This window comes from Gymnodraco acuticeps, unplaced genomic scaffold (assembly GCF_902827175.1).
Source record: "Gymnodraco acuticeps unplaced genomic scaffold, fGymAcu1.1, whole genome shotgun sequence".
Lineage (NCBI taxonomy): Eukaryota > Metazoa > Chordata > Actinopteri > Perciformes > Bathydraconidae > Gymnodraco > Gymnodraco acuticeps.
In genome coordinates this window covers 443,155-471,146 of record NW_022991977.1, presented here as the reverse complement: position 1 = coordinate 471,146, position 27,992 = coordinate 443,155, and the positions used below count along the sequence as shown (strand labels likewise).

At 40.2% G+C, this 27,992-nt stretch overlaps 1 protein-coding gene across 3 annotated transcripts; it reads right to left on the bottom strand.

The window, feature by feature from the left end:
- Positions 1–336: 336 nt before the first annotated feature.
- alpl (alkaline phosphatase, biomineralization associated) lies at positions 337–27,523 on the bottom strand. Of its 3 annotated transcripts, none has more exons than XM_034201014.1 (12): positions 27,371–27,523; positions 21,872–22,029; positions 20,469–20,588; positions 15,784–15,899; positions 14,390–14,564; positions 12,429–12,604; positions 11,706–11,846; positions 11,486–11,555; positions 11,239–11,373; positions 3,673–3,864; positions 3,437–3,556; positions 337–1,224 (listed from the first exon to the last, which is right to left on the bottom strand). In XM_034201014.1, the coding sequence occupies exons 2-12, from the start codon at positions 21,942–21,944 to the stop codon at positions 959–961; spliced, it is 1,584 nt and encodes a 527-aa protein (XP_034056905.1). In that variant the 5' UTR covers positions 21,945–22,029; positions 27,371–27,523; the 3' UTR covers positions 337–958. The 3 variants fall into 3 exon arrangements, with proteins under 3 accessions (XP_034056905.1, XP_034056906.1, XP_034056907.1); XM_034201015.1 differs by lacking the exon at positions 27,371–27,523 and adding an exon at positions 23,328–23,489; XM_034201016.1 differs by lacking the exon at positions 21,872–22,029 and having other exon boundaries at positions 27,371–27,490.
- Positions 27,524–27,992: the final 469 nt, after the last annotated feature.

Genomic DNA, 27,992 nt, shown 5'->3' with positions numbered 1-27,992 from the left:
GTGCCTGAATAACTAATTTAACAGTTGGACATAAAAATCAGCTGAGTGTCACAGTGTTGTGTTTTTATTTTATGAAACTTTTACATTAAAAACAAGTTAACATTTTCAAAAGGTCTTATGGTTTTTTTCGGGGGGGAGGCCCTTTTTCCAGTTTAGAGCAATAGCCCCTCCAAATGTCTGTGCACGTGCCTGATAGGGCCCACTCTAATGTTCTTAGCAAAGTTAACACTCACTGCTTTATAAGAGAAACTATTTTTGGGACTTTTAGATAAAATAGGATATCAAGAACATTAAGGAAAAGCTAGTCAATAATGTTGCAACAAAACTTACACAAGATGATCAGAACAATTGTCTTTTATTGGTTAAGAAGTTTACAACTTTCATTTGACATAGCAATGGTAGGTGGGCTGTTTCAGTGCTTTTTACAAGTATGCACAAAGGTGTATGACAAGGAAATATATATATATGTTTTACTCTTGTCAATTAGACATTTGCCTCTTGTTTGGGCATGCATTTTGCCTTTAAAAATGTGGCCTTCTCGACGCACCATCATTGCACGAGAGATCTTTTGCAAGCTTGTGAGGTAGATTCTAAACGGTTTACATTGAACAAACATGTTTAATGGGTCTTAAAACCCTCTTTATAAAAACGTCTCAACCGAGATCTCAGATTGTGTGGTAGTCCTTGCAACACCACTTTTCATTTCAGTGCATCATGGGTGATTGGTTTCATATTAATTAACATATTTGCCTGAACAACCTTTAACAGATACCCTTTTGCTTTTGTCAAATATAATATATATTGTCAAACAGCCCTAACAGTGGTCCCATGATAACAACTAAATATTGAAGAGTAAAATCAGAACTTGAAAAAACAACATCAAATTGAAATAAAAAAAATTACGAGTGGTTATAACGGGGTTATTAACAGGATGAGGATGGGAGGGTATAGTTTGCGGTCAGCACAGGATTCGGGTGACTGTGAGAAGGGCTGCGATGCTAGAGAGGACAGGGCGTAGATCTGCAGCCCCGCTACGTGACACACAGTGTTCCCTGTTCTGGCCGATACAGGCTGCATACGCCATGACGTGGGGGATGTAGTTCTGCTCATTGACCCCGTGCAGCAGGTGGGCCAGGGGACCTTTAGCAAACACAGCTACATCCTCTCCTCCATGGGTCTCCATGCTCAGAGGTACAGCGGCCTGGGCCTGGTAGTTGTTATCCTCTGAAAGGCAGAGAAAATATGCAAAGATGTAATTGTTCTTAACTCATGAAGCATAAAGGAAAGATGTTCACCCTTATTCAAAGGTTTGTATTGAGGTTTGACCCTCTAGTAGCTCTTCTCTATGAGAGTTTTTCTATGAGTGGTTCAGCGTTTTTTTGTTTATCTCATGCACAAGAACGCTCATGCACGCGGGTGGTGGAATACACAATCCAGTGAATGGTTTTAAATGAATCTACTCATCCACAGGTAGCGGCTGCAAGCCAAGATATTCTTCAATGTGCAAACCAAAGCAGGGGAGAAGATAAATTATATTTAATTAGGATGTAAACAATGCTCAATTTAAAACAGCACATGCCTATTGGCTTAGCAAATCAGGAATGAAATGCATTCACTTTTTTGTCGCTGCATTTCAGTGAGCTGTTTATATCCACATTGCAATATGGTTTGTATTCATCTATTCTATATCTGTTGTGTTTATTTTATTAACTTTGCTTTTTAATGCCTGTTTTTAAATGCCATTTTATAATGTGTTTTTGCTGTATTTATCCTTAAATGTATTTTATTTTAAATTGTAAAGCACTTTGAATTGCTGTGTAAGGATGGGTACCAAGCCCCGGTATTAAACGGGCCCCGGGGCTGAATTATTAAAGACCGTGGTAACGTTAAGCTCTGACGTAATCGGTCTTTTTATCGGTAGCCTACTGGAGACATTTAAAAAATATATGTCATGTGTATTATTGCTACATAAACATTATATTGCAGTCTTAGTGTCGCCAACTCGTTTCTAACAGGCAAAAAGACAAAAAATGCGCCTATGATGTATTTTCGATCTTTCCAATCCAGACGAGAGATCTCTCTCCCCCGTGTGTGCGAGGGGGCGGGGCAGTTTACACACACGCAGCAACACACAGACGGCGGAGATGGCGGAGAGAACTAAGCGCTCCAAGGTGTGGTTAAACTTTACCCAGATAAGATAAGATGGACTTTTATTAATCCCTCGTGGGGAAATTGTTTCTCTGCATTTGACCCATCCTAGTGTTAGGAGCAGTGTGCTGCCATTTTGAACGGCGCCCGGGGAGCAGTGTGGGTAACGGTGCCTTGCTCAGGTACACCTCGGTAGCACTTGGTCTTGCCGGGACTTGAACTGGTGACCTTCCAGTTGCCAAGCCAAATCCCTATCGACTTCGCCACCACCGCTAACCCGTCTCGATGTGGACAATGCTCATTACCAAAAGTGGAATAAGAGTTTAGCATGTAAGGGTGGTAACACGAGAAATTTGTCTAAACATTTAGCAAAAGTGCACCACATTTAGACGGAGGAATGCACCGGGTTCGACTGTCTTTCTAGCAGCTCTGTAGCCCCATCCACGAGTAACGTTTCCACGTCAGGTATTATGTATGCTAGCAGCAACACACGGAGTTAAAGTTAACTCAGTTACCTCTAATCATTAACCCATGTTTGTATCATGTAGTTCTACATGATACAAACATGGGTTAATGATTAGAGGTAACTGAGTTATTTATTTTGTTAAAGTTTCAGCTATTCTGTTTACAGTTCTGTCATCAGATTATTTAGTACGATTTGTTAAAACATTGTTGTTTCTTTTGATGTGAAATATTATTTATTTAATTTAAATAAAAAGCAATGTTAATTTTGTTTACAATTTGCTTAATTAATTTACCTTTTTTTTTTCTTCAAAATAACCGATAAGAGTACCGTTAAAAGACCGGATCGATAAGCGGTATCGATAAAAGTAGTAGTACCGTTAAAACCTTAACGATACTCATCCCTATTGCTGTGTGCTGAAAGGTGCTGTATAAATAAACTTGCCTTGCCCTCAACACATTTGTTAAACAATCAGGATACACACAAAGTGTTTTGTGAAAACTCAACAGGGGAGAACTAAAGGATGCACCATTAATCTAGGATTAATTAAAAACTTCTGGAAGAAGTTATTTTATGTAGAGACAAGAGCAATCCCCTTCAGTCATGCTCTTTACCAAAACTGTTTCATTGTCTATCGCCCGTACCTCAGGTTGAGAAATGTCTCTTATTGCAATACATTTATTCTCATTTGACAGGAAATAGCTCATGCTATCATAATCGATCTACCTTTGTCAAGTTATTTTGGAGAATAATACGTGAGATGGATGCACTTTTTCCTCAAAGAAAATATATTTTCTATAATGTTCCCTTATTGGTTTTACTTACGGTAGTCAACAGTGGAGACATTTTCCCTCGCTCCGTTGATAAGTTTGTAACCTGGTCCGTTTCCATATATGATGGAGGTGAAGGGCTTCTGGTCAATATCACTGAGCATCGGGGCCAGACCTGTAGATGCATTAAACCCCATTATCACAACAGAAAAATTAACTCACAGCACTAGTAAACATGTGGTACAACAAAGACATTTATACTACAGAATGTACATCACTATCATAACATACCAAATATGGTGTTTCCTCTCCCTGTGTAACCCCCGAAGTTGAACACATGAGAATGATCAGCGGTAACTACAGTCATTGTATCATGGACACTGGTCAGGAGGTCTGCCCGGCCGATGGCTCTGTCCATTTCCACAGTTTCATGCAGCGCCTGCTTGGCTTTGCCCTCGTGGTGTCCGTGATCAATGCGTCCTCCTGACAGGGGGACAATTATTTGTTAAGACAGTGACATTTCTAATCCTGTGTGTTTGGATTACAGCTCCATATCTCTTCACAACACAATATATATTCAACAAAACTTCAAGGATGTGATTTGAGTCCCTTTGGTTGCTATCCTCCTGGCCACATATTCTGTTTCACACCTTATTCACCTGTATGTTAAAAGGGGAAAGCGGCATGGTGGGACTATGAGCACACACGCAATAGAGCAGTAGTTTATTTTTTTTATTTAAAGATCTCCTATCATGCTATTTCTAGGCATATATTATGGGTCTCAGATATATAAAAATATATAAAAACATGTCCATGATGTGTTTTGCTCAAAATACCAAACAGATCATGCATTTTAGACTTCCCTCATATCCCTCTATTTCAGCCCTGTTAGAGAAGTTCTGATTCTGTGACTGTAGCTGCTGGCTCCACCCCCTTTTGAGCAGCAGGCATACTGTGAGTTCTGTGACGAGCAGGCTGTCTATAGATCTAACTATAGATCCTGCTCAGATTCAACTCAATGCTGCCTTGATTACACGCCATCATGTTCCAAACCACTTCAAGGATTATTTCTGAAACAGTATGGAGCTCAAATGCTTTTTTTCTTGCGGGTTTACCACAAGGTGAGTTCCTTTTTTTATATCCTTATTTTTTTACACATACTCTCTCCAGTACAGGTTAGCTCTGAGTGTTAGCGATGCTTGCTAATGTGAACAAATACCATATTACATGCAAAACACGTTACACATTGTTTCTGATAGCGACGTTTCTGACAGGGCCATGGGTGTAAAGCCATTTATATTACGTCATATCAGACACAAATCTGGATCAGCTCTGTTGTACCCCCGTTTTTAGAGATGTGGAGAAAAATAGTTTTATTTTCTGACACTTTGTGAGTTCCCTGACACACCGGGACTTCCAAGTCCTCCAACTCATACGACCAAATGGGCCGATTGTTCAGGCCCTTATTACGACCAAATATGTCGTTTGTTCAAGCAATTAATACGTCCTATAATTACGTTTTAAAGTTGTTGCCCTCTAGTGCTCCCGTTGAATGCAAACGTTACCAAGTGTCCTTGGGCAAGACACTTCACCTGAACTTGCTCCTGTGGGTATTGTCCACAGTATCTGACCATTGCATGTATCATATATGTGTAATGTGTGTATATGTAAAGCGCTTTGAGTCATTGATAAAGCGCTATAATAAATGTAAGGAATTATTACAGATGGTCGTTTATTCACAAATAACCCTCTCTGTAAAATCCTAAATTGTAGGATAGTTTGGCCATTAAAACGCTTTTTGATTAGATTTCTAGCGAGAAGTGTATATTGTACTTTTAGAATCCACGTCCAGTCGATATGTAGGATCTATAGTTTGATAGATATTACGAAGATGATTTGAGGTATGCGGCAGCCTCCATGTAAAGTTACGGGTTGAAAACAGTATTTCCGGTCTCGACGTTTTCATAATAAAACCAATGATCAAATGATTTAACAGTGATATCTGCAGTACTCATCCACTAAAAAACATCAGTTTATCCTTGTTAATTATACGACATTTATTGGTTTAAATTGTGTACAATGCTTTTGTGTTTTTCCCATAGGTTTTTCTCTTTCGATTCTGAGAGACACCTTTCTTTTTTCAGAGGTTTTGATAGGCTAAAACATCGATTGTTTTAGCCGCAATGCATGTCGGGATATGGTGTTTATATGATATGAAATCAGAAAAACATTTTTTTTAAATAAAATACTTTATTCCGAGTGTTCTTGCTTTTCTCTTTGGAAGTCATCACATAACGGCATTGTAATACACGGTTCGGCTGCATTACATATTACATATCTGCCGTAGATATTTATTTATAGAGCCCTGATCAGAAGACCTTTTGACAAACTGTAAGAAATGCCGCGAAAACTGAATACGTGACGTGAACAGTGAAGTTTTTATATGTACAAAAGTGGTGGGGCACAAACAACTTAGATGTCTATAAGCTTCTGCAGTGAGGTTCATGGCTGGTGAGGCTCTGACTCTTCAGGTTTACAAATATTATATTTTGACCTAAATCAAAATATAATATTATTTTCAAAAGCTTTTTTTGTCTGATGCTTCAATTAATTTTAAACAGACAGTTCAACAAAAGGATACCCAAAAAATGTAATTGGATCATTTAAATATTGAATTGTTCTCTCTTAGTAAGATCCCATTTTCAATCAAATTGCAGTCTTACCTTGACATGAAGATGAAGTCCATTTGCCTATCGTTCTGGACAAAAATCTCTATTACTTTTTTGTAAAAGTCCTCCTTATGTTCTTGTAGTTTCAAAAGTCTATCATAAATCTGATCTAATCAATAGATTTATGATTCGAAAATTATAAAAGTAGGGTAGACATGTGGATATTATCCGGCTGAACAAAACGTGCATTTATCTAACAACTACGTTTCCCACAGACCTTATTTGGAGCTATTTTCTAAAATCCTATGGAGAAATCTCATTGCTTTTTTGTGGAGGGAAGCCATGCGCAGCTTACTTCCGGGTTTTAGGACGCCTCAATGCATCTCTCTCTCCTCCTCTTCACACACCACACTTTTCGCGCCACACGTACTTACAGCCAATCAGCTCTGAATGATGTGAGATGACGTATGGTGGGGATGGCAGCTCTATGCCCCAATGGTCATTATTTTTTTGCCACACACATTAAATAGGAAAATATTCTGAGCATGCGCAGTGTAGTTTTTACAGTCACCATTGACTTAAACAGGGAGAGGGAGGGGCATGATCAGGTTTTGTCCCACATGGCTCTAAACAGCTCAATAGGCACACACTCTAGACACTAATTAGAAGAACACAGACTAAAACAGCAATGTACAGACGAATCAGATGATTAAACATGATCTTAAAATATATTTTATATATATTTTTTTTTTTTTGTTGCATTTTGTTGTAATCATTATTTTTTAATACTTTCTGCTGACACTAGGTGGGGCTGTGCCTGCCCCTAATGACCAGTCGCCACTGGACCTGAATCATAAATATATCAACAATTAAACAACATCTTCCATTTCTTTTCACACAATACGTCTCCTTGCAGTATCAACACTAATTTGGCTGACTTTTATATTTGATCCAATAGGTAGATAGGCTATATTTACAGCATAACGGTGCACAGCTGATAGAAAGGGATTTTGTTTGTAGTTTTTAAAGATATTATTTACTACCTTTCCAACTCCTCATGCAGTTGACTGTTACAGGTCTATACAGGTTCATGGTACAATGCATAAGCTTCACATCGAGAGACTGAAACTGTATTTTCCTTTACCGTTCTGTTTTAATTTCACAATAAAGTTAATAGTCATATTATGTTTGATATTATTATGTTTTATTAACTACACCACTGTTTTTTAACCCGCACCGCCTAGTGGTTAAAGCACGTTATTGAATTTTGTTGTTGAATACGTTTTATTTGATGAAAACATTCAAATATTAAGAGTAGCCTACATACAAAATTGGGGGAAAGTAGTATATAAAATATCAAGAAGATACTATAGTGATCTCTACAATAAAACAGTTTAGTGCAGGACGTCCAAAGATATTAACAGGAGGATGTGCAAAACAGAAAAACTAATAAGGCTTTATTTAAACATTAAAGATTACTTTAAGTTAAGGTCTTCTTCTGAATAAGAAAACAACGTTGGTGTTATCCACAGATAAATATGAAGTCTGACAAAGTACTTGACGTCCAATTTATTTTGGCACTTGACAATCACCTTCCCTGAATTTGACTAAAGTCAAACTAAAGTCTGATTTAAGGGTTGTTTATATTTCACATCATTAATCAGAATCTGCAAAGTAACTAAAATAAATTTCCCAAAAAACATTTCCCAACTTGGGATCAATAAAGTATATCTTATCGATGGCTACTGCCATATTTGCAAAATGTGCCTCCGAACCTTGACAAGTGCATGTTTCAAGTGCAACAACAGGAGGGGTCATAGACATAAGACCAGCTGTTAAATAAAGCTCTTTTGACCTTAGGTGTCATGTAGGTATATTAATTCACCCATTTATTGATTATATGTTTCAAATTTGATAACACCACTGTGTTTCGTATCCCCTAAACCTCCAGGGTGTACACAGTTTAATACTGGCAACTTCTAATTGTGGGAAAATGTCTTATAAAGTGACGTGCCATAGAACATGTTGCGAAGTACACAGTAGCCAGCATGTGTAGTTCTGGGGGGGGGGGGCTGGACCCGGGGACTGGACCCGTCCAATTCCAGTTTTGGAAAGTCTGCCGTGGTTCCATTCCATTTCATAGAGCTGGTTGACGCTCAGCGTAACCTTGTCGCACTGCCACTACAACATCCAATCACAGGGCTTGATGACTAATCACAGGGTTTGTAAAGCAAGGCGGATGTAGTAGTCCCAAACGATAGCTGGGGATTCTGGGTAGTGTTGTGTCTTCGGAAACTGTAGTGTCTAAAACTATTTGTTTCTCTGAATCGAAGGTTAAAAACACAAAAGCATTGTACACAATTTAAACCAATCAGTATTGTGTAATTAACAAGGATAAACTGATGTTTTTCAGTGGATGAGTAATGCAGATATCACTGTGTAATCATTTGACAGTGAGGGGAATATATCCGGTTTAATTATGAAAACTTCGAGACCGGAAAAACTGTTTTCACCCACGCTAACTTTACATGGAAGCTGCATACACGTTATCCTGGCGAGACCTCAAATAATCTTCGTAATATCTATCAAACTATAGATCCTACACATCGACTGGACGTGGATTCTAAGAGTACAATATACACTTCTCGCCAGAAATCGAATCAGAAAGCATTTTAATGGCCAAACTATTCCACAATTTAGGATTTTCCAGAGAGGGTTGTTTGTGAATAAACGTCCCTCCGGAGCGTTTGCAATGAACGGGCAGGGAGCATGTTGTTTCTTACACGACCACTAGAGCACCTCTAGTGGTCGTGTAAGAAACAACATACACTTTAAAACGTGGGGCATGAACAATCGGCCTATATGGTCGTTTTTTGTAGGCCAGGCTGCACCGGGAACACATATTTATGTATAAAAGACATCAACAAGTGCATTTTGCATAATAGGGGACCTTTAACTCACTATAGAAGTCAGCCCAATATGAGTAAAAGTCATAAGAGGGAGTATGCTGATTGTTGGGAAAATACTGAATGTATTTGACTTCCAATATCAGAGTAACACATGATAATAAAGGCCCTACATAGCTGTGTACGTACTGTAACAGGATGTATGATTACCTAGAAGAGCGTCAGGACACACTGTTTTAGGCATATGATAGCTATGTGACAACGATTAACATGATGATTCAACCTCTATGGAGATAGACATATGACTAGCATGATCATTTCTGACGTGGGTGTTACCTAATCACCACTGTAGCCAACATAGCAATTAGTTGTGACTATATTTATTCTCTGAATGTCAAAGCTAGATTGAGAAGTTCAAATCATAGCCTCAAGTCTCCCCTCCATACACTGACCGTTCATTCTGCAATCAGGGCATGGTTTCTCAGATTGTAAGTTCCGGAAGGCCCCTTTAGAAAACCGTGAAAAAGGTGTGGGCGCCCTCTTTTACCATCCTTCAGATGATCCGACAATTACTCTGTCTGAAACATACTGACCCTCTTTATCTTCTCTCAGTCTGCCAGAACAATCACTGTCATACTTGCAGATGTTGTAACCAAGTAACCAAGCTTCTTTCAACAGATTCAACCAAGGACAAATAGCGATCAACAACCATCCTGTGCCTTCTGTATCTAATATTGTGCTAACATTGGCCATTCAGACATTTCTCAGCTTCAATGTCGATGTTGATATAACCAGACCACCATGTTCTTTTGCTCTTGCATTCACTGCCAAGAATAAACAGCAACAGATGTTTTAAACCACAAACTACTATATTTCAATTTCTTTTTTTATATAGTTCATCAGTGCTGTTTTACATCTCATTGTATTTCCTGCCTCTGAATCCTGGAACGCTTTGCCTTTCGACGTTTTATGGCTTTTATGTTTTTCATTTCTATTCCAAGTAGGTGTCACTGAATGTCATATTTATTTTATTAATTTATTATGCAAAATACTTTCCTTTGAAGGCACAAGTGAACATTGGCAGCAGGGTTAGACTTGGAACATAGCAACTACACCAACTTTAATCACTGATGTTTCATTGAAACTTGCTACATTGTAAATCATTTCATGATTTTTAATTTTCAAATGTTTTTAATGTGAACACAACGTGGTCTGGTAGCTACGGAAGAGGATTAGGGCCACATAAAAAAAATGTTTGTGAGGATTTGAAAAAAAAATGTTTTTTTTTTGTTCTGACTTTAATCTCAGAATTCTGACTTTTTTTTCAAATCAAAATAAATATTTGTTTTTGTTCTGAGGAAAAAGTCAGAATTCTGAGATTAAAGTCAGAATTCTGACTTTTTTTCTCAGAACAAAAAAAAACTTTTTTTTCAAATCCTCACAAAAAAATGTATGTGGCCCTAATCCTCTTCCGTAGGTAGCCAATATAAAATAAGTACAAAATAATTTGATGTTGAATATTTTTGGGCAAAATAAATAAGTCTGTTTTTAAAAAGAATAAAGAAAATGGGAAAAAAAGACTCCCGAAATTGGAATGCATAATTGTGACGGAGCGGATCACAGAGTGACTGACTCTGCCACCCACCCACCTCAGGAGAAACTTCACAGATATTTTTCCATTTTCATTCATTACTCCTAAACATGTTATACTTTTACTTGGTCATCCTTAGTGAGTATGTGGACAATTCAGAGTGTTGATGACTGGGTCTCCATCCCCTAACTGCATCGTGTACATTTCTCAAAGATATTGAAGTGACTATTTTGTATATATTGTTTGTTGTGCTTTTATTTATGTTTTAATGTGTGCATATGTATAAATGTGTCTGTTGATTGTGTATATATAGGTAATTAGGTTTATACCTATTTGTATACATATATTTTATATATATTTGTATTTTGTATTCGGGATTGTGGGAAACGGTATTTCGATCTCTCTGTCTGTACACACAAACTGAAAGATTGACAATAAAGTTGACTTTGACAGTGGCTCTGAGGTGGTCGCCTACCAATCAGACGGTTGATTGTTTGGAAATGGTTTCTTTCATAATCCTAATAAAAAACATTGGGTACTAGCAACTGTATCAGAAGTCCTACTGGCCTTAAAATCTGTGTTGTTTCCAAAAGAAACTGGCCTGTAATAAAGTCACGAGACCAGTCTGATAAATCTTTTGGAAACTGGTCCCAAAATAAATGTAGACAGTCCAATTTCACCACAAACTCACCCTCGACAAGCAGGTAAAATCCCCTAGGGTTCTTCCTCAGGATCTTGATGGCCATCTCCACCATTTCTGTCAGCGAGGGATCAGTCTCAGTGTTCCTCTCCAAGTCGTACTGCAGATCCGCAGGTTCAAAAAGACCTTAAAAAACATCAAGCACAGTGCAGGAAATAAGCCTACAGAAAATGCAAACACTTTCTCTGTTTTGAACTTCAAGGAGAGTTTTATAATGAAGCTAGGACTAGAAACTCACCCAATAAGTAATTCACGTTGTTAGGGTTCAGTGATAAGAGCTGCTTCTTGTTCCACACATAATAGCCTTTCTGCACAAAGACACAAATGTACAGCATAACATTGTGTGTCTTAGCACTGCAGTCACTTTGAACTCCTGAATATGTAAATGTATTGGGAAGATAAAAGAGAGAGCAGAGAAATGAAAGGAGCAAAGAGAGGAAAGAGGAGGAGACATTTACTTTATCCTTCATTCTGTCAGTCCACTCCTCCACAAGGTTTCTTCCGTCTTTTCGTGTGCCGCTGTGCTTCAAATCGTTGGGGTACTCTACATCCGACTTGTTTTTGGGGAACATGTACTTTCTCCCTCCACCCATGATCACCTAGAAAGTGGCAAGAAAAGAATAAGAAAATAAACATCGTTGTCATTACTGTTCTATAGTTGGCTCAAATGACAACCATGGTTGGCAGATTATGTTAGATGTAGCTAGCTATTTAATTAAACTAGAGTTAATCCTTTCACTCAAGTATGATAAAGGAAAATGCTCACGTATTTGGAGATATTTGGTTACATTTATACATTATTGAAGTTATGTATTTGATTTGAAATATTCGCTGGGTTGTTGGAGTGTAAACTTCTCCAAATCCAGCACAATTGCTAAAGCTAAACCGCTATTGCTAAACCGCTTACACTTTGATATAGTAAGATACAGGGCCAGCTCTTCAATATTGGGGAAATAACTGTTACTACACAATGGAAAGTGCAAGTTTATGCTTTTTCTTTTTTTTTCTATAACTCCAAAAAAGGGTTAAAAGTCCAATGTTGGTGATTGTCAAAGTGTCAACAAAGGTTCTCAATAGACCCCAATGAATTGAAAATCATAATCTGAAACCCAGAAGGCTCTCTGACATACTAAGGATAAGCTGATCAAAGTTGTGTATCAGGGTTTATACTCTTGACTTACATCAATGTTGGGAATGTTTTCAAAGAGTTGTCTGGCGATATCCTTGCAGCCGTCCCTCAGAGCTTCAGCTGGCATCTCATTGTCGGAGTACCAGTCTCTGTCCACGCTGTGGGCGTAAGAAGCGCTGGGAGTCGCATGGTTGACACGGGTCGTTGTCACTATTCCCACGGACTTGCCTGCAGTACACACACACACACACAACACACACACACACAACACAACACAACACACACACACACACACACTCCCAACACAACACACACACACACACACACACACACACACCACACTACACACCACACACACACACACACACACAACTACACACACACACACACACACAACACACACACACACACACACACACCACACACACACACACACACACACACACACACACACACACACCACACACACACACCACACACACACACCACACACACACACACACCACACACACACACACCACACACACACACACACACACACACCACACACACACACAGCTGTGAATTAAGGCTGAGAACGTTTTTGATTAAACAACATGTTCAGGCCTAGATGAATTCACTCTTTGTGTTTCCCTGAGCAGGGTTTCTTCGCTGCAGTTGAGGGATAGTAACACAAAGAGAGAGTTTCATACCTAAATAACTGTAACTTTGGATATAGCTCAGTTGATTTGCTAGTCCTGTAGCTTCATATTAGCTTTGGTTCAAACTGAAATGCACATTTGCATTGAACAAGGAGTGACAATTGTGTCTTCCATCCCTTACAGGAAGCAATCCCTTCACAGCCAGTAGAGCACAATAACAACCTACAACTATTTTTGCTCTGGTTATAAATCTTCTGGATGAAAATAAGTCAAACTTTAAATGCAAAACCAGCAGAGGACAATCTAGCTAAATGACCTGATGGAAATCACTTTTTCAAATTTCCTTTTCACTCTCTGCCAGAGGTCAGCTGCTGCCTGCTTTCCAGAGCAATAATTGGATTTCTTATTATCTGTGACCTCCCCACCCACACACACCCTGACCTTCACCCAGTACCCCCCACAACCTCTGAAAAACCACCAGTCCTTTCCTTCTTTGTGGTGCGCTTTGACTCATGGTTTTTGAAACAGACTGAATAACACCATGCTGTGTCCTTGGAGGGGGAAATCAGAGGTCATTCTTTTGGGACTCTTTGAGATGTGGCTCTTTATTGGGTTTTGGCTACAACCTTTGATTAATTATTGAGATTTATAAACACTTGTGCAAATGGTTTTGTAACAATTCTAAAAATAAAGTACTTTTAACTAATTTTTTTCAAGTTTACAATATTTTGACTTCCTGATTCAGACTTAATGCTGTACTGCTTGTTTTATGTTTTATTTAACGGTAATATGCTATGAAAATAAAGGCATTTCAGTTATATTGAAAGAGATTGACTAGGGGATTTCTTGGCATTTTTTGCCTACATGTATCCTTATCTGAAAAAGCACATTAAACAACTCTATTTGAGTCTAGGAACGGCTCCTATCAAAACATTTCTAACCCTACACCAACTTGAAATCTAAATCAAGGATGCAGACACATCAAAACATAAAACTAAATCCTAATACAACTTTATTTCAAGGGGCAATCAGATGGACAGTGTCTCTTTAATACATGAGAAAAAGCTCTTTGGGTTAAGTTTTTTCCACAGCAGGATAACTCTGGTTCAAAGGATGAACAGCTGAAAGGGGAACGAGCATAGTTGAAAAACATGTTTTAGGGCAATCACTTTCAAGAGCACTTCAAAGACTTAGCTTTGAGCAATTAAGTAGCCTCAGTGAGTATTCCCATTTCCAACTTCCCATTAACACAGCATTCAACTACAACCAGATCCTCGGACATGAGACGCATAATTGGTTGCAAACATGAAAAATTCCCAGAAGAAATTAAAAAAAAAAAAGTAAGCGTTATGTTTATTTGATGTCACTCTACCTGCTTCCTTCGCCCATTTGAGGATGGAGGTGACCTCATTACCCTGTGTGGTGTTGCACTGGGTTCGGACAGCAGCTGCACTCACGCCCACCGTGCCCTCGTTGGCCTTCACCCCGCAGAGGTACGCTGTGGCAGTGCCAGCGCTGTCCGGCACCTGGGCGTTAGTGTTGTATGTCTGCAGAGTACCAGGACATCACATGTGGTCAGATTTCATATAACAGGGACGTTTATAGTCTTTCTAGGATCATTGTCTACACTTGTTGGTGTGTTTGTGTAATTTGTTAAGCCATGACACTAACTGGACAGGTGATTTTCCTATAATAGCAATATGTTAAAATACTTTACTAATAAGTAAAGCTTGGGATATTCTAATTGTAAGCAAATCTCATGAAAGAATCCAAAACCAACATCTTATTAATCCACCTTAGTCTTTGTATAGGTTACACACACACACACACACACTCTCTTTTTAGCCACCTAGCAATACTCATCATAGCACTTTTTATAACAGGAAGGATGTGTTGTCTCTAGATAAAAAATAACTTGCCTTTTTGCTGTTCTGACTATTTGCATGGCGTATTGGCAAAGGCACAAAAGCAATTCCACCAAATGTTCCAAAGAAATGTGTGAGGTCCTATTTTTTTTCCATTTTCCATCAGCAGCAGAAAAATGTGCCTCACATGAAGTCTTTGATTCTAGATTCACCATGAATTACTTTTTACACAGTAGGTACCATTATAAATCACACCAATAAAAATATTTGATTTGACTTGAGTCCAACTCTTTAATGTTTGGAAAAATCCCCAAACCCTGTTTTTCTCTGGATAAAACAAATGGGGTTAGTCAACTGTAATATTGCACGAATTCTCAGTTTATTTAAGTTGCCGGGTTGGTTTCCCGGTAGTATTCATATAGGAGGCATTATTGTGCACCTATGTTACCTGATGTTACTAATTGAAAGTAACTTTTTTATAATGATAAATCAGTAACAAGGAAAACATGTTTAATTTCAGAACTTGCCTAAGTCGGCTATGTTTGGTATATTTATTTACATCAGTGTCTCATTAATGTTTTTTATAATATTTATTGGACAAGGGAGGTCTATAATCTAATACAGGCATGCACTGTCCAGACAGCACTCGTTAGTAAGATTGTTTTTTATCTTTTCATGTGATTTTTGGCAGTAAAAAAACATGTAATATTGCTAGACTGTGGTATATAATAATAAAACTACTTTATGATTTCTGGCTCGCCTCATAAAATCTGTAGCATTCGATGTGACACACTGTATGACCTTGTTTAAAGTCACAGGCCTTGACAGAAAACCATTAATGGCCACAAGATCAATACATTGCGTCATATTGAAACTATATAGTAATAAAACATGATCAGACCTTGGCCAAAGACACAAAAGGGAACTTGTCCATCTCCAGCTGTGTCTCCTCTCCGCTCTGTCCGTTCAGCTGACCCTTCAGGATTCGAGCAGCCGTCACCGTGGGAATGCCCATCCCTAAACACCAAAAGCAGGTCTAGTGTTAGATATCTCTCACGGCGGGAAGGAAAGCAACAGCACATGAGAAACTTCAACACTTTTCCTCCCCTGCTGTCCTCAGCTTGCAACACATGTGGGCAGTTGTTTTCTTTGACATTTTAGAAAAAGCTGGCTGCTGTTAGCCAAAACATTTTCTCAGATACAAATTACTTTAAAAACAGATCCAAGCAAGCAAAACAAAGCAGACACTGTTCAAAGAAATACACTAAATATTCAATGTATTATAACTTTGAATGACCATTACTTTTGTTAAAAACTGAGGAACAGTTTAACATAATAACTGCCAAGTGTTGATCTCATCTTGTGGAAACAACACGAGTTTTGCTATGTTCTCAGAAAGAAAAACAAATTGTTTCCATTCGTCTATCCATCCATCCATCCATCTTCTCCCGCTTATCCGTGGTCGGGTCGCGGGGGTAGCAGTTCCAGCAGAGAGCCCCAAACTTTCTTTTCCCTGGCGACATCAACCAGCTCTGACTGGGGGATCCCAAGGCGCTCCCAGGCCAGCGAAGAGATATAATCCCTCCACCTGGTCCTAGGTCTACCCCTTGGTCTCTTCCCAGCTGGACGTGCCTGGAACACCTCCCTAGGGAGGCGCCCAGGTGGCATCCTAACTAGGTGCCCGAACCACCTCAACTGGCTCCTTTCGACGCGAAGGAGGAGCGGCTCAACTCCGAGTCCCTCCCTGATGACCGAACTTCTCACCTTATCCCTAAGGGAGACACCAGCCACCCTGCGGAGAAAACCCATCTCGGCCGCTTGTATCCGCGATCTCGTTCTTTCGGTCATGACCCATCCTTCATGGCCATAGGTGAGGGTAGGAACGAAAATGGCCCGGAAGACAGAGAGCTTTGCCTTCTGGCTCAGCTCCCTTTTCATCACAACGGTGCGGTAAAGCGACTGCAGTACCGCTCCCGCTGCTCCGATTCTCCGGCCCATCTCACGCTCCATTGTTCCCTCACTCGAGAACAAGACCCCGAGATACTTGAACTCCTTCACTTGGGGTAAGGACTCATTCCCTACTTGGAGTGGACAGTCCATCGGTTTCCTGCTGAGAACCATGGCCTCAGATTTGGAGGTGCTGATCCTCATCCCAGCCGCTTCACACTCGGTTGCGAACCGATCCAGTGAGTGCTGAAGGTCGCAGACCGATGAAGCCATTAGAACCACATCATCTGCAAAAAGCAGTGGTGCAATCCTTAGTCCACCGAACTGCAGACCCCCTCCTCCATGACTACGCCTCGAAATCCGATCCATGTATATTACAAACAGGATTGGTGACAAAGCGCAGCCCTGGCGGAGGCCAACCCTCACCGGAAATGGGTCCGACTTACTGCCGAGGACCCGGACACAGCTCTCGCTTTGGGAGTACAGAGATTGGATGGCCCTGAGTAGAGACCCCCTCACCCCATACTCCCGCAGTAACTCCCTGGGAACTCGGTCATACGCCTTCTCCAAGTCTACAAAACACATGTAGACCGGATAAGCGTACTCCCAGGCCCCCTCCAGGATCCTTGCGAGAGTAAAAAGCTGATCCGTCGTTCCACGACCAGGACGGAATCCGCATTGTTCCTCCTCAATCTGAGGTTCGACAATCGGCCTGACCCTCCTTTCGAGTACCTTAGAGTAAACTTTCCCGGGGAGGCTGAGTAGTGTGATGCCTCTGTAATTGGCATTCGTCTATGATCACTTCCAATCATTTTGAAGACTGCCATGCATTATCAAAGCCTACACGTCACATAACCTGAGGTTAAACAGAAGAAACGGTTTATTGTGCAATTTTGGATCCTGTTTCTTACATTTTCGGAGGAAGATCATGTCTGGGAAACAGTTTATAGTAAGTCATAAATTGTATAGTTAGTCGTACATTCCCTGTTATGTGTTTCCAACTTTTGTTTGTTTCCCAAGATGCTGCCTGTTATTCTCTAACTACGCAAACATGACCGTGAATGCATCCATGCGCAAGAATGTGATGTTGTTCCTATAGTCCAAACATGGCAGATAAAGGATAAAAGTTGTTTTTCTCTGACCAATGAGCAACCCAGCTCAAACACAAGCCCATAGATCTGGTGGCGGCACCGTTGTTTTGTTTGATACTATGCATTCACATCCCATGTTGGCAAATATTTGAAAAATCTCATTAATTTGTATCTGGATCATTGGATCCTCTGTAACATCATTTAGGCTTCTACACTGAACAAAAATATAAATGCAACACTTTTGTTTTTGCTCCCATTTTTCATGAGATGAACTCACAGATCTAAAACATTTTCTATATACACAAAATAACCATTTCTCTCAAATATTGTTCACAAATCTGAAAAAATCTGTGATATTGAGCACTTCTCCTTTGCCGAGATAATCCATCCCACCTCACAGGTGTGGCATATCAAGATGCTGATTAGACAGCATGATTATTGCACAGGTGTGCCTTAGGCTTGCCACAATAAAAGGCCACTCTAAAATGTTCAGTTTTATCACACAGCACAATGCCACAGATGTCGCAAGTTTTGAGGGAGCGTGCAATTGGCATGCTGACAGCAGGAATGTCCACCAGAGCTGTTGCCCGTGAATTGAATGTTCATTTCTCTACCATAAGCCGTCTCCAAAGGCGTTTCAGAGAATTTGGCAGTACATCCAACCGGCCTCACAACCGCAGACCACGTGTAACCACACCAGCCCAGGACCTCCACATCCAGCATGTTCACCTCCAAGATCGTCTGAGACCAGCCACTCGGACAGCTGCTGCAACAATCGGTTTGCATAACCAAAGAATTTCTGCACAAACTGTCAGAAACCGTCTCAGGGAAGCTCATCTGCATGCTCGTCGTCCTCATCGGGGTCTCGACCTGACTCCGGTTCGTCGTCGTCACCGACTTGAGTGGGCAAATGCTCACATTCGATGGCGTCTGGCACGTTGGAGAGGTGTTCTCTTCACGGATGAATCCCGGTTTTCACTGTTCAGGGCAGACGGCAGACAGCGTGTGTGGCGTCGTGTGGGTGAGCGGTTTTCTGATGTCAATGTTGTGAATCGAGTGGCCCATGGTGGTGGTGGGGTTATGGTATGGGCAGGCGTATGTTATGGACGACGAACACAGGTGCATTTTATTGATGGCATTGTGAATGCACAGAGATACCGTGACGAGATCCTCAGGCCCATTGTTGTGCCATTCATCCACGACCATCACCTCATGTTGCAGCATGATAATACACGGCCCCATGTTACAAGGATCTGTACACAATTCCTGGAGGCTGAAAACATCCCAGTTCTGGCATGGCCAGCATACTCACCGGACATGTCACCCATTGAACATGTTTGGGATGCTCTGGATCGGCGTATACGACAGCGTGTTCCAGTTCCTGCCAATATCCAGCAACTTCGCACAGCCATTGAAGAGGAGTGGACCAACATTCCACAGGCCACAATCAACAATCTGATCAACTCTATGCGAAGGAGATGTGTTGCACTGCGTGAGGCAAATGGTGGTCACACCAGATACTGACTGGTTTTCGGATCCCCCCAGACCCCCCCAATAAAGCAAAACTGCACGTTTCAGAGTGGCCTTTTATTGTGGCCAGCCTAAGGCACACCTGTGCAATAATCATGCTGTCTAATCAGCATCTTGATACGCCACACCTGTGAGGTGGGATGGATTATCTCGGCAAAGGAGAAGTGCTCACTATCACAGATTTTTTCAGATTTGTGAACAATATTTGAGAGAAATGGTTATTTTGTGTATATAGAAAATGTTTTAGATCTTTGAGTTCATCTCATGAAAAATGGGAGCAAAAACAAAAGTGTTGCATTTATATTTTTGTTCAGTGTATATAACTGTTGGCTCGGCTGGATTGTCCATAATTAAAGGTACGGTTGGCAAACACCTTTTTGTAATATTTGCTCAATATCCTGACAGTATTGTAAAATATAAGTTTCTTCTGTCTCCTCCCAAACCAGAGCAGAGGGTCAATCACTGCTAACTGTCAAAATAGGCCGCGCTGATCAATATAATCAAGATTATGTTACTGTATTGCTTAATTCTTATCTTAAATGTTTTCAGAAACATGTACTGTAAAGCTGTAAAAGGAGAAATATTTTGAGCCGGCCACAATATAAAAAAACAGACATAGTTGCCCACTGCCCACATCAGCAAACTTCCTTATTTTTGCAGTAACTACTTCAAAAGCAGCGAATGACATTTCGATTGAGAATACCCAGCCATGATTGGTTTGATTTTGCACACTGAAATCTTGCAAATGCCAGATGGAGCACTAATAGATGCCTATAAATAGGCTTTTTTTCACCAATTACAGTTTGACAGTTTCAGCAATTATGACAAGTGGCTTTTTAATAAAGCTACAAACTGCAGTGTTATTATCACCCGATAAAAATGCCAAAAGGGAAAGTTTGTCTTTACTGATGAGTTTATCGCAATCTAAATTCTTCTGCAGTAAGGTTACCTTCTGCCTTTGGGAAGGTAATTAGCATGCCATTAGTCAGGATGGAAACACATCGATAATGTGGCTTACCATCTCCGAGGAAGAGGATTAGATTCATCGCTTTGTTTGTATTGAGACTTTGCAGTGACAGAGCATTTTTCAGGGTCCGCTGGGCCCACATGTTCCAAAACTTGGGATCCTTCTCATGTTCTGTGGAAGGAAATAAGCAGTCTCATTAGCTTTACATAGAAAATCAGGAGAAAACAAATCCATGTTATGATATATTTATTGTAATTTCCCACAGCCCAAGTTAATGTCTTCATGTTTCTTGTTTGAAGATATTTTGTTAAAATGTAAAATGCATGATGAAGAAAAGGCTCAGAACTTTACATTAGGCTTAAACCAGCAAATGTTTTGACGTCTTTTCTTAAATGGGACAAATTCTATTTTGACTATCAACTTGTCAATTAAAGAGACCCTTTTGTGCTCATTTTCAGGTTAATATTAGTATTTTGTGCGTCTACTGCAGGGGTGTCAAACTCAAGGCCCGGGGGCCAAATCCGGCCCGTGACTTCATTTTCTGTGGCCCCACAAGAGCTTGCAAAGAATATAATATGTTTATTATACGGTTACATGATGATTTAAAAAAGCACGTTGCCCATAAACTACATGTCCCACAATTTTTCTCAGAATTTGAAATGTTTTCTTCTAAAAATGCCTTTTTTATTAGAATGTGCCCTTTTTTAAATTGTGATTGGTCAACCGCTTATAGATGTCCTGGTCCTTAGCCTGATAATGACTTCACTATGTACCGATTCTTTTGGTCAGTTCTCCAACACATTGTACATGTACAATATGTTGTACAATGTGTTGGAGCACTGACCAAAAGAAGCGGTACATAGTGAAGTCATTGTGATACAGAAGTAAATAAAGAAGTCCAATGGAGGTGTTTCAGGTAGAGGGGGAGTGTGTGGGACCATTTACATGCACATAAACCTATAATACACTACAGGGAAGGGAAACCCTAAAAATCGACTAATCACCAGCAGCTCAAATTGTCACCAAATAAGTCAAATCTGGTGAAATCATCTTAAAACATTACATTTCGTAAGTTAGAATCCATATTCTCAACATTTAACTAGGTTCACCTCTTTTCACAAAAGGTGATGGCAAGAGTTGTTACAATAGAAATACACATCTCCAGCGCATCTCCTGCAGAGCAGCTGGATGATCATTTTTTTTAATAAAATGTACCTAAACATTAAATTCCTGTTATTTTTCTTGGCTAATCCAAACAGCACTGAAAGTATCCAGTGTTTAAAACAAAACAGGACATCTATTTGAAGACATACAGTAAACGTCCCTAAAAGGTTCAAAACATTCTCCAACAACCTTGAAAACCTTCCAGTGTGTGTTTTGACGCATTACAGGCAGCTGGACAGTTATTTTGTTGTTTTTTTCGCGGTCGACTGACTAACAACACTGCAACTTACCAGGGAATTGTGGCTTCCCCAAACTCCCAAACATCAGAGAGGAGCAAACGATGAGCACGGCTGTCAGCTTCATTGTCGTGTCAGTGACGTGTTTCTCCAGAAAGCCTTAACATGCCACTTTGAGAAGCTGAGGAAGTCTGTCTGCTGTCACCTCACAGCTAGAGAGAAGGAGAACAAATACTAGTGATTAAGTCTGTGTCATTCTGTCACACACGGACTCTGACACACCGGTTTAATATGTATTTACCGATGATTGAAATAAGTATACATGCAACACAATTCTACCTCGTGTTGTAACGCCTCAAGTATCAATTATTATTCTCAGTAACTGACCAATTTACATATTGAACTGGCCACTTCTTCTTTGCTTAGTGCAGTGGTTCTCAAACTTTTTCTGGCATTCCCCACTTTGAACAGGTGGGCCTTTTCAAGCCCCACCTGTTCCTCGCCGCTCCAATAAAATGGTAGGCCAAGCTTAAAATGGTCAAATATATCGTTCTATAACAGGGGTCTCCAACCTTTTTTAGGATGGCTACTTTCAAAAAGTCGTGAGCTACTTTTACTCCTTTTTCAGTTTTTTTGCAGTGTATATATTTAGCACATTTTAACATTATTATATGCTTACCTTTAACCTTTGTGTCCTGTTTGGGTCTGTGGGACCCGTTTTCAGTGAAAATAAAATGTATGAATTTTTTTAAATGTTGAAGTTAAATGCATCAATCTGGTGCACTTTGAGCACAAAATGAATTTATGGATACAGCTCTCAACACTCTATGAAAGGGAGCTGTATACTTTTCAATAATCCAAACATCTTTAGAATATGATCACAACCAATAACAAATCATTTAAACATGTGTATTCTTATTTTATGTTACCTATATAGCATTCTTTCTTTTTATTTATGCATATTTTACTAATCACTCCCCTTTTAAACTGTTAATATAGTAGGCCTACACATTGGAATGATTTCTCACTTTATTTTGTACAACTAGGCTATATTAAATAGATAAAGGTGTGTTCTCTCTCTCTTTCACATGTGTGTATGAGAGATTTTTACATATGTCTGCAAATGACTTTGGTTTCAGTTGTGTGTGTGTGAGCAGGCTCGGATTGGCCATCGGGAGATTCGGGACATTTCGCGTTGGGCCGCTGCCGTTGGTGGGCCGCTGCCGTTGGTGGGCCGCTGGCTCTGGCATAGGTGGGCCGTGGACTTTGACAGCGCCGCTGCGCCGGTACCGCATCCACCGCCGCAAACACCCGCCGTTGCGAGGCTCTGGCGGCTCCGGCAGGTCCGGTGCTGTGAAAGTCCACTGCCGTTGTGAGTCTCCGGCTGTGTGATGGCCACAGCCACACAGGGTAAACCAACTACACTGCATCCTCATGTTCAGTAGTTTTTCTCCAGTGCAGCTACAATAAAACATGCCAATTAACACCACACATTTGCTCTAAATGTTACCATGTCCATTGGGGGAGGTTACTTCCTGGTTCAGCAAAGGGTGTGGCCGAGCGCTGAGGACTCATAAATACTGCAAGGAGCCAATTGGGACAGATTGGGACAAACCACCTGCTTCCATGTCAAAGGGGGGATTTGGGTTTTGTCAGTGTCCTTTGTGTGATGTGACTATTAATTATCCCTTGGGTTCAACTTGGTTTGGCCAAGCCGCTATATAGGTTCCTTGGTTTTTCATTGTAGGAGGTCGGTTTTGTTGAGTTAACACCTGTTATGTTTCTTTGAGGTATTTTCTGTTGACCTCTTTTATAGGCCTTGCTATTATATGATGTTTTGTGGATTTTTGGGTAAATAAAAACCCAAGTTTATTTAAACCACTCCTGTGTCCTGTTGTCTTACTGCTTGGTCCCTGACAGGCTGTAATAAGCCACTACCGCCCGCGAGGACCCAGGTTCGATTCCGCCCTGAGGTCCAAACACACAATTCTACCTCGTGTTGTAATGCCTCAAGTATCAATTATTATTCTCAGTAACTGACCAATTTACATATTGAACTGGCAACTTCTTCTTTGCTTAGTGCAGTGGTTCTCAAACTTTTTCTGGCATTCCCCACTTTTTTAAATTAAAAAAAATAATCTCCTGTTCATCGCGTCCATTCGCAACCCACCTATCACATCTCTGCGCCCCACCAGTGGGGCGCGCCCCACACTTTGAGAAACGCTGGCTTAGTGGAAGCTTAAGGCAAGGCAAGGCAAGTTTATTTATATAGCACCTTTCAACACAAGGCAATTCAAAGTGTTTTACAAAAAAACGAAAGACATTAAGAAAATGGCATTTAAAATCAGTTATTAAAAAGACTTAAAAGAAATTCTGAAAATATGTATTAATATTACTTGCTCCCTTATCTTAAATAGGCTTTCTATATAAAGAAACAGGCAAAACAAGGCTTCAAGAATTCAACCAATAGTATGTTTTCATGTCCTCAAAGCTTTGTTCATTAAATATTTGTTTGTGTGTGTGTGTGTTGAACTTCGTCTTTGTAAAATAGAAGTAGTCCTTCAGTCCTTGCAGAGTAGCGAAAAGGAGATCTTGGTGAAGTTAAGCTGGAGTCCTCACTGTGAATGTAAGTGGTCACAACAGGAGTCCTTATGGGTCCTGGCCAGTCAGGCTTTCATCTGAAATTATTCACACCCTCCTCCTTACTTCTCTGTGCTTATAATCAAGGTCATTTTAATGGGATTGAGCTCCATAGCACTGAGAGGTTTAAAGGCCTTAACAAAGCCGATTAACAGCGAATGATTGACTGGACACGTACACATATGAGAAGAAAAAAAATAACATTGCATAAATCTTTGACCTGTGCAACTCAGACGGAAAGCTTTTCTTTTTTTTCTTTTTGTTTGGACAAGGTTGAGTGAAAACAAATTCAAATCTGTTCCTTCCCAATTGCAAATATCTTTGGCATTACATTGTATCCCACCCAAGGGCATCATGTAATGAAGGCTAGGGAAGGCTTTCCAAAATGATTAGTCCCTTTATTGTACACACCAATGCTCCCTAAATGTCTCATACAGGCTACTGCTACGATATAGTATGTTCAGCAACTCCAAATATCAGGCTACGGTCAACACATACATTAAATTGTCAGACGACTATTAAGAACTCAGCACTATCAGAGCCCTAACTATGTTTTGTATGGGCAAAACAAAGTTAGCTCATCAGAATGAGCAGAGGGAGGAGCGGAGAAATAGCTGTAACAGCATGTTGGTGAAGAAAGCTGTGTGGATGAAATATGTGTTTGTGTGTTTGTGTGTATGTTGTTGAACCTGCTATTAAGAACAAAATAAATGTATTAGGTCCAAAAGGTACTGCTGAGTCTATACTGTCAGTAAGGGCCACATGCTGTGTGCAGCAGGGATGTGTCTAGCAGGATGTATGTATGCCATAGACTGTGTATATGTTTGTTTGCACAGTAACGGTTGGTGTCTCTGCATTACCATTGTCGTAGCTCAGAGACACAGTATTAAACAAATCCACAAATGTTTTTTGGGCTGACTTTGACCTAGATTTTGGTTGTTTGTTCCTGCTTGTTGTTATAAACTTTATGTAAGCATTCCATTTGTCAATTCTAAATTCACATGATTTGTTGCGTTTGCGTTTTTAAACAGCTCTAAACAAGTAGTAACCTGCATTTCAACTATACAACAGTGGCATATTTGCCCGGCATTGTTGAATCTTATTTATCTGTAGCCTAGTAAGCTAATATATTATTTGTGTTGTTTGTTGCGTCAACATTAATTGGCTCCTACTATACACATTGCACCCCCTGTAGCTTCTTAGCTGTGTGTTATTGTTGGTCAATAGCTGTGTAATTGCTGTTATGTGCATAATAACATCTTCTGTAAAACAAGTTACTGTAGTTAAGTACTGCAGGTCTCCCTTGAAAAAGAGATCTATGATCTCAATGGGACCAATCTGGTTAAATAAAGGTTTTAAATTAAATTAAATGAAGTTTGTTAGATGGTCAAATATGAGCCTTCCTGAGCTTCACCCTCCGCCCACCAATATATGACCTGTTGTAATCTCTAAACACATGCCATACCTTTGAATTCCACATTTTTGGACTAGCTATAATACAAAAATCACATTGTGAACACCTCCAAAAGTCTTGCTCAGACTGTGCCAGGCTCCATCTGGAAACAGGCATGTTTGAACTAAAGGAAAACTCCGGCACCAACCAAGCAGGAGTCTGTGTTGCAATAATCCAAGATGCCTGACGCCAGTTGCTTTTTCAGTTCCTCGGACAGATCAGCCTACAGGTAGTCCAGGGACCATTAAAGAACTTCCAGAACCAGCCAGTCTGCAGCAAAAGAAGCATAGCGCTAGCACCACGGCCACCAGCAGGACTCCGGACAGGACGGTGGTCAATATCACATGAAATCCCACTTCATCCATCATGATGTCACCAAGCATTTGGCTGCTCCAACACACCCAGCTGGTATCAAATGGGGTGAAATTCCTTTGCACCAAATAACCTAACAACCAGAGAGCCTTCCTGAGCTGCAATTGAAGCCTGGGGCAAGTCACACAGCTTCTCAGTGTGACACTCCAGCAGGTAGCAGCTCTAAAGCAAGGATTAGGCGTCTTAATATGCTCAGGACTGGAGGGCTAATAGATGAATGGCAGGTCTCCAAAATATTCAATCAAATCTCTATATTTATCATGGTTTGCCACGTCCAAGAACAGACAAGATCCTCTCTTTTCACTCTGATTGGCGAGGACACTGCACTCAGTTGCCAGTTTTTAAAAAGGCAACTTGGTTTGCTCCTCGCACCAGGCTGCCTCATGCAACCTCTCCTATGCACACAGAATAAGAAACATTTAACCTTCGACGGAGGTTTTTCTCTCTTTTAGTGTCTGATATTTCACTATAAGTGTAAAAGATAAAATATGTTATAATAACTGTCAATAATGGGATGTATCTGTCAAAAGTAGATTCTCCCAAACTTGGAAAACAGACATGACCCTAAACTCCTTAATTGATCCAGGACACACTTACATTCTGTCATTTAAAAAAGATCCATGATAAATGGGGACAAAAGGGCATTTTACTGCAACATCCTATACGTTAAAGGGGTGTGGAAATGTGCACCCTGACTCCATTGCAAGCACTTCTATAATCTCAATAGGACTTTCATGTTGCTATCAAAAGTAGGCCTACAACATGAATTCCCGTGTGACTATAAATAATGAATTACAACTATAGTATTTAGCTCATCGAGTAACAGCTGAATCCTGGTTGAAAAACTTGATATCAGAGCAGGTCTCGAGGACACAGTTAATACAACAATCCCCAATGTTTAAAACCAAGAATGGATTATTTGACATTGCATCAGGACAAACAGGCAGCACTATTCAGAGAGGATGCTGTCAGGAAAGATGCACACAAAAAGAGTCTAACAACCTGTAGCCGAAACACAAATCCCCTTATCGTTTCTCCACAAAAAAACCCGCATAATAAAAGAAAAGTTGAATTGTTGTTTGACTTACTGCAAGTGTCGTGTTCCTGGACAAAAATCTATGGTTACATCCAAGTGTGACCTGCAGTTCATCAACCTTGAAATGAGTGTCCTCGTCGCTGCTTTCAGTCCGTTTTATAAGGCCACAGTTGTTCGGCTCTGGCTCTGGGGGTCTGAGAATAGCGGTCTGTATCCCACGAGGGGGAGGCGAAAAAAACAAAAACCTTTAGAAATAACGATGCGGGGAAGATGGACCGAGAGCTCCGCCTGTCTGACGACCGACGCACTGCTCCAAGGACAGAGCACTGTACTGTAACTAACAGTGGGAAAACACACGGTAACATTATTTTTAATTTAAATGTTAATGCAGGAGATTGTGGACAATGATGGATTCAGAGATGTGATGTTGTAGTGGTGTTTGGGGAAGCAATTTTAGGATTATATCTACTCAGAGGTGGAAAAAGTACCTGCAATCGAAAATGTTCCTCAAGTAAAAGTACAAAAGTATAAGCATCAAAATAGGTCCCATGACATGCTTGTCCAGTAGTACCCGTCCCCTTGTGTGTTATGTAGCTTTTTATGCATGTAAACGGTCTGCAAAGTCACAAACCCTCAAAGTACACCCTGTAGTGCAGTGGTTCCCAACCTGGGGG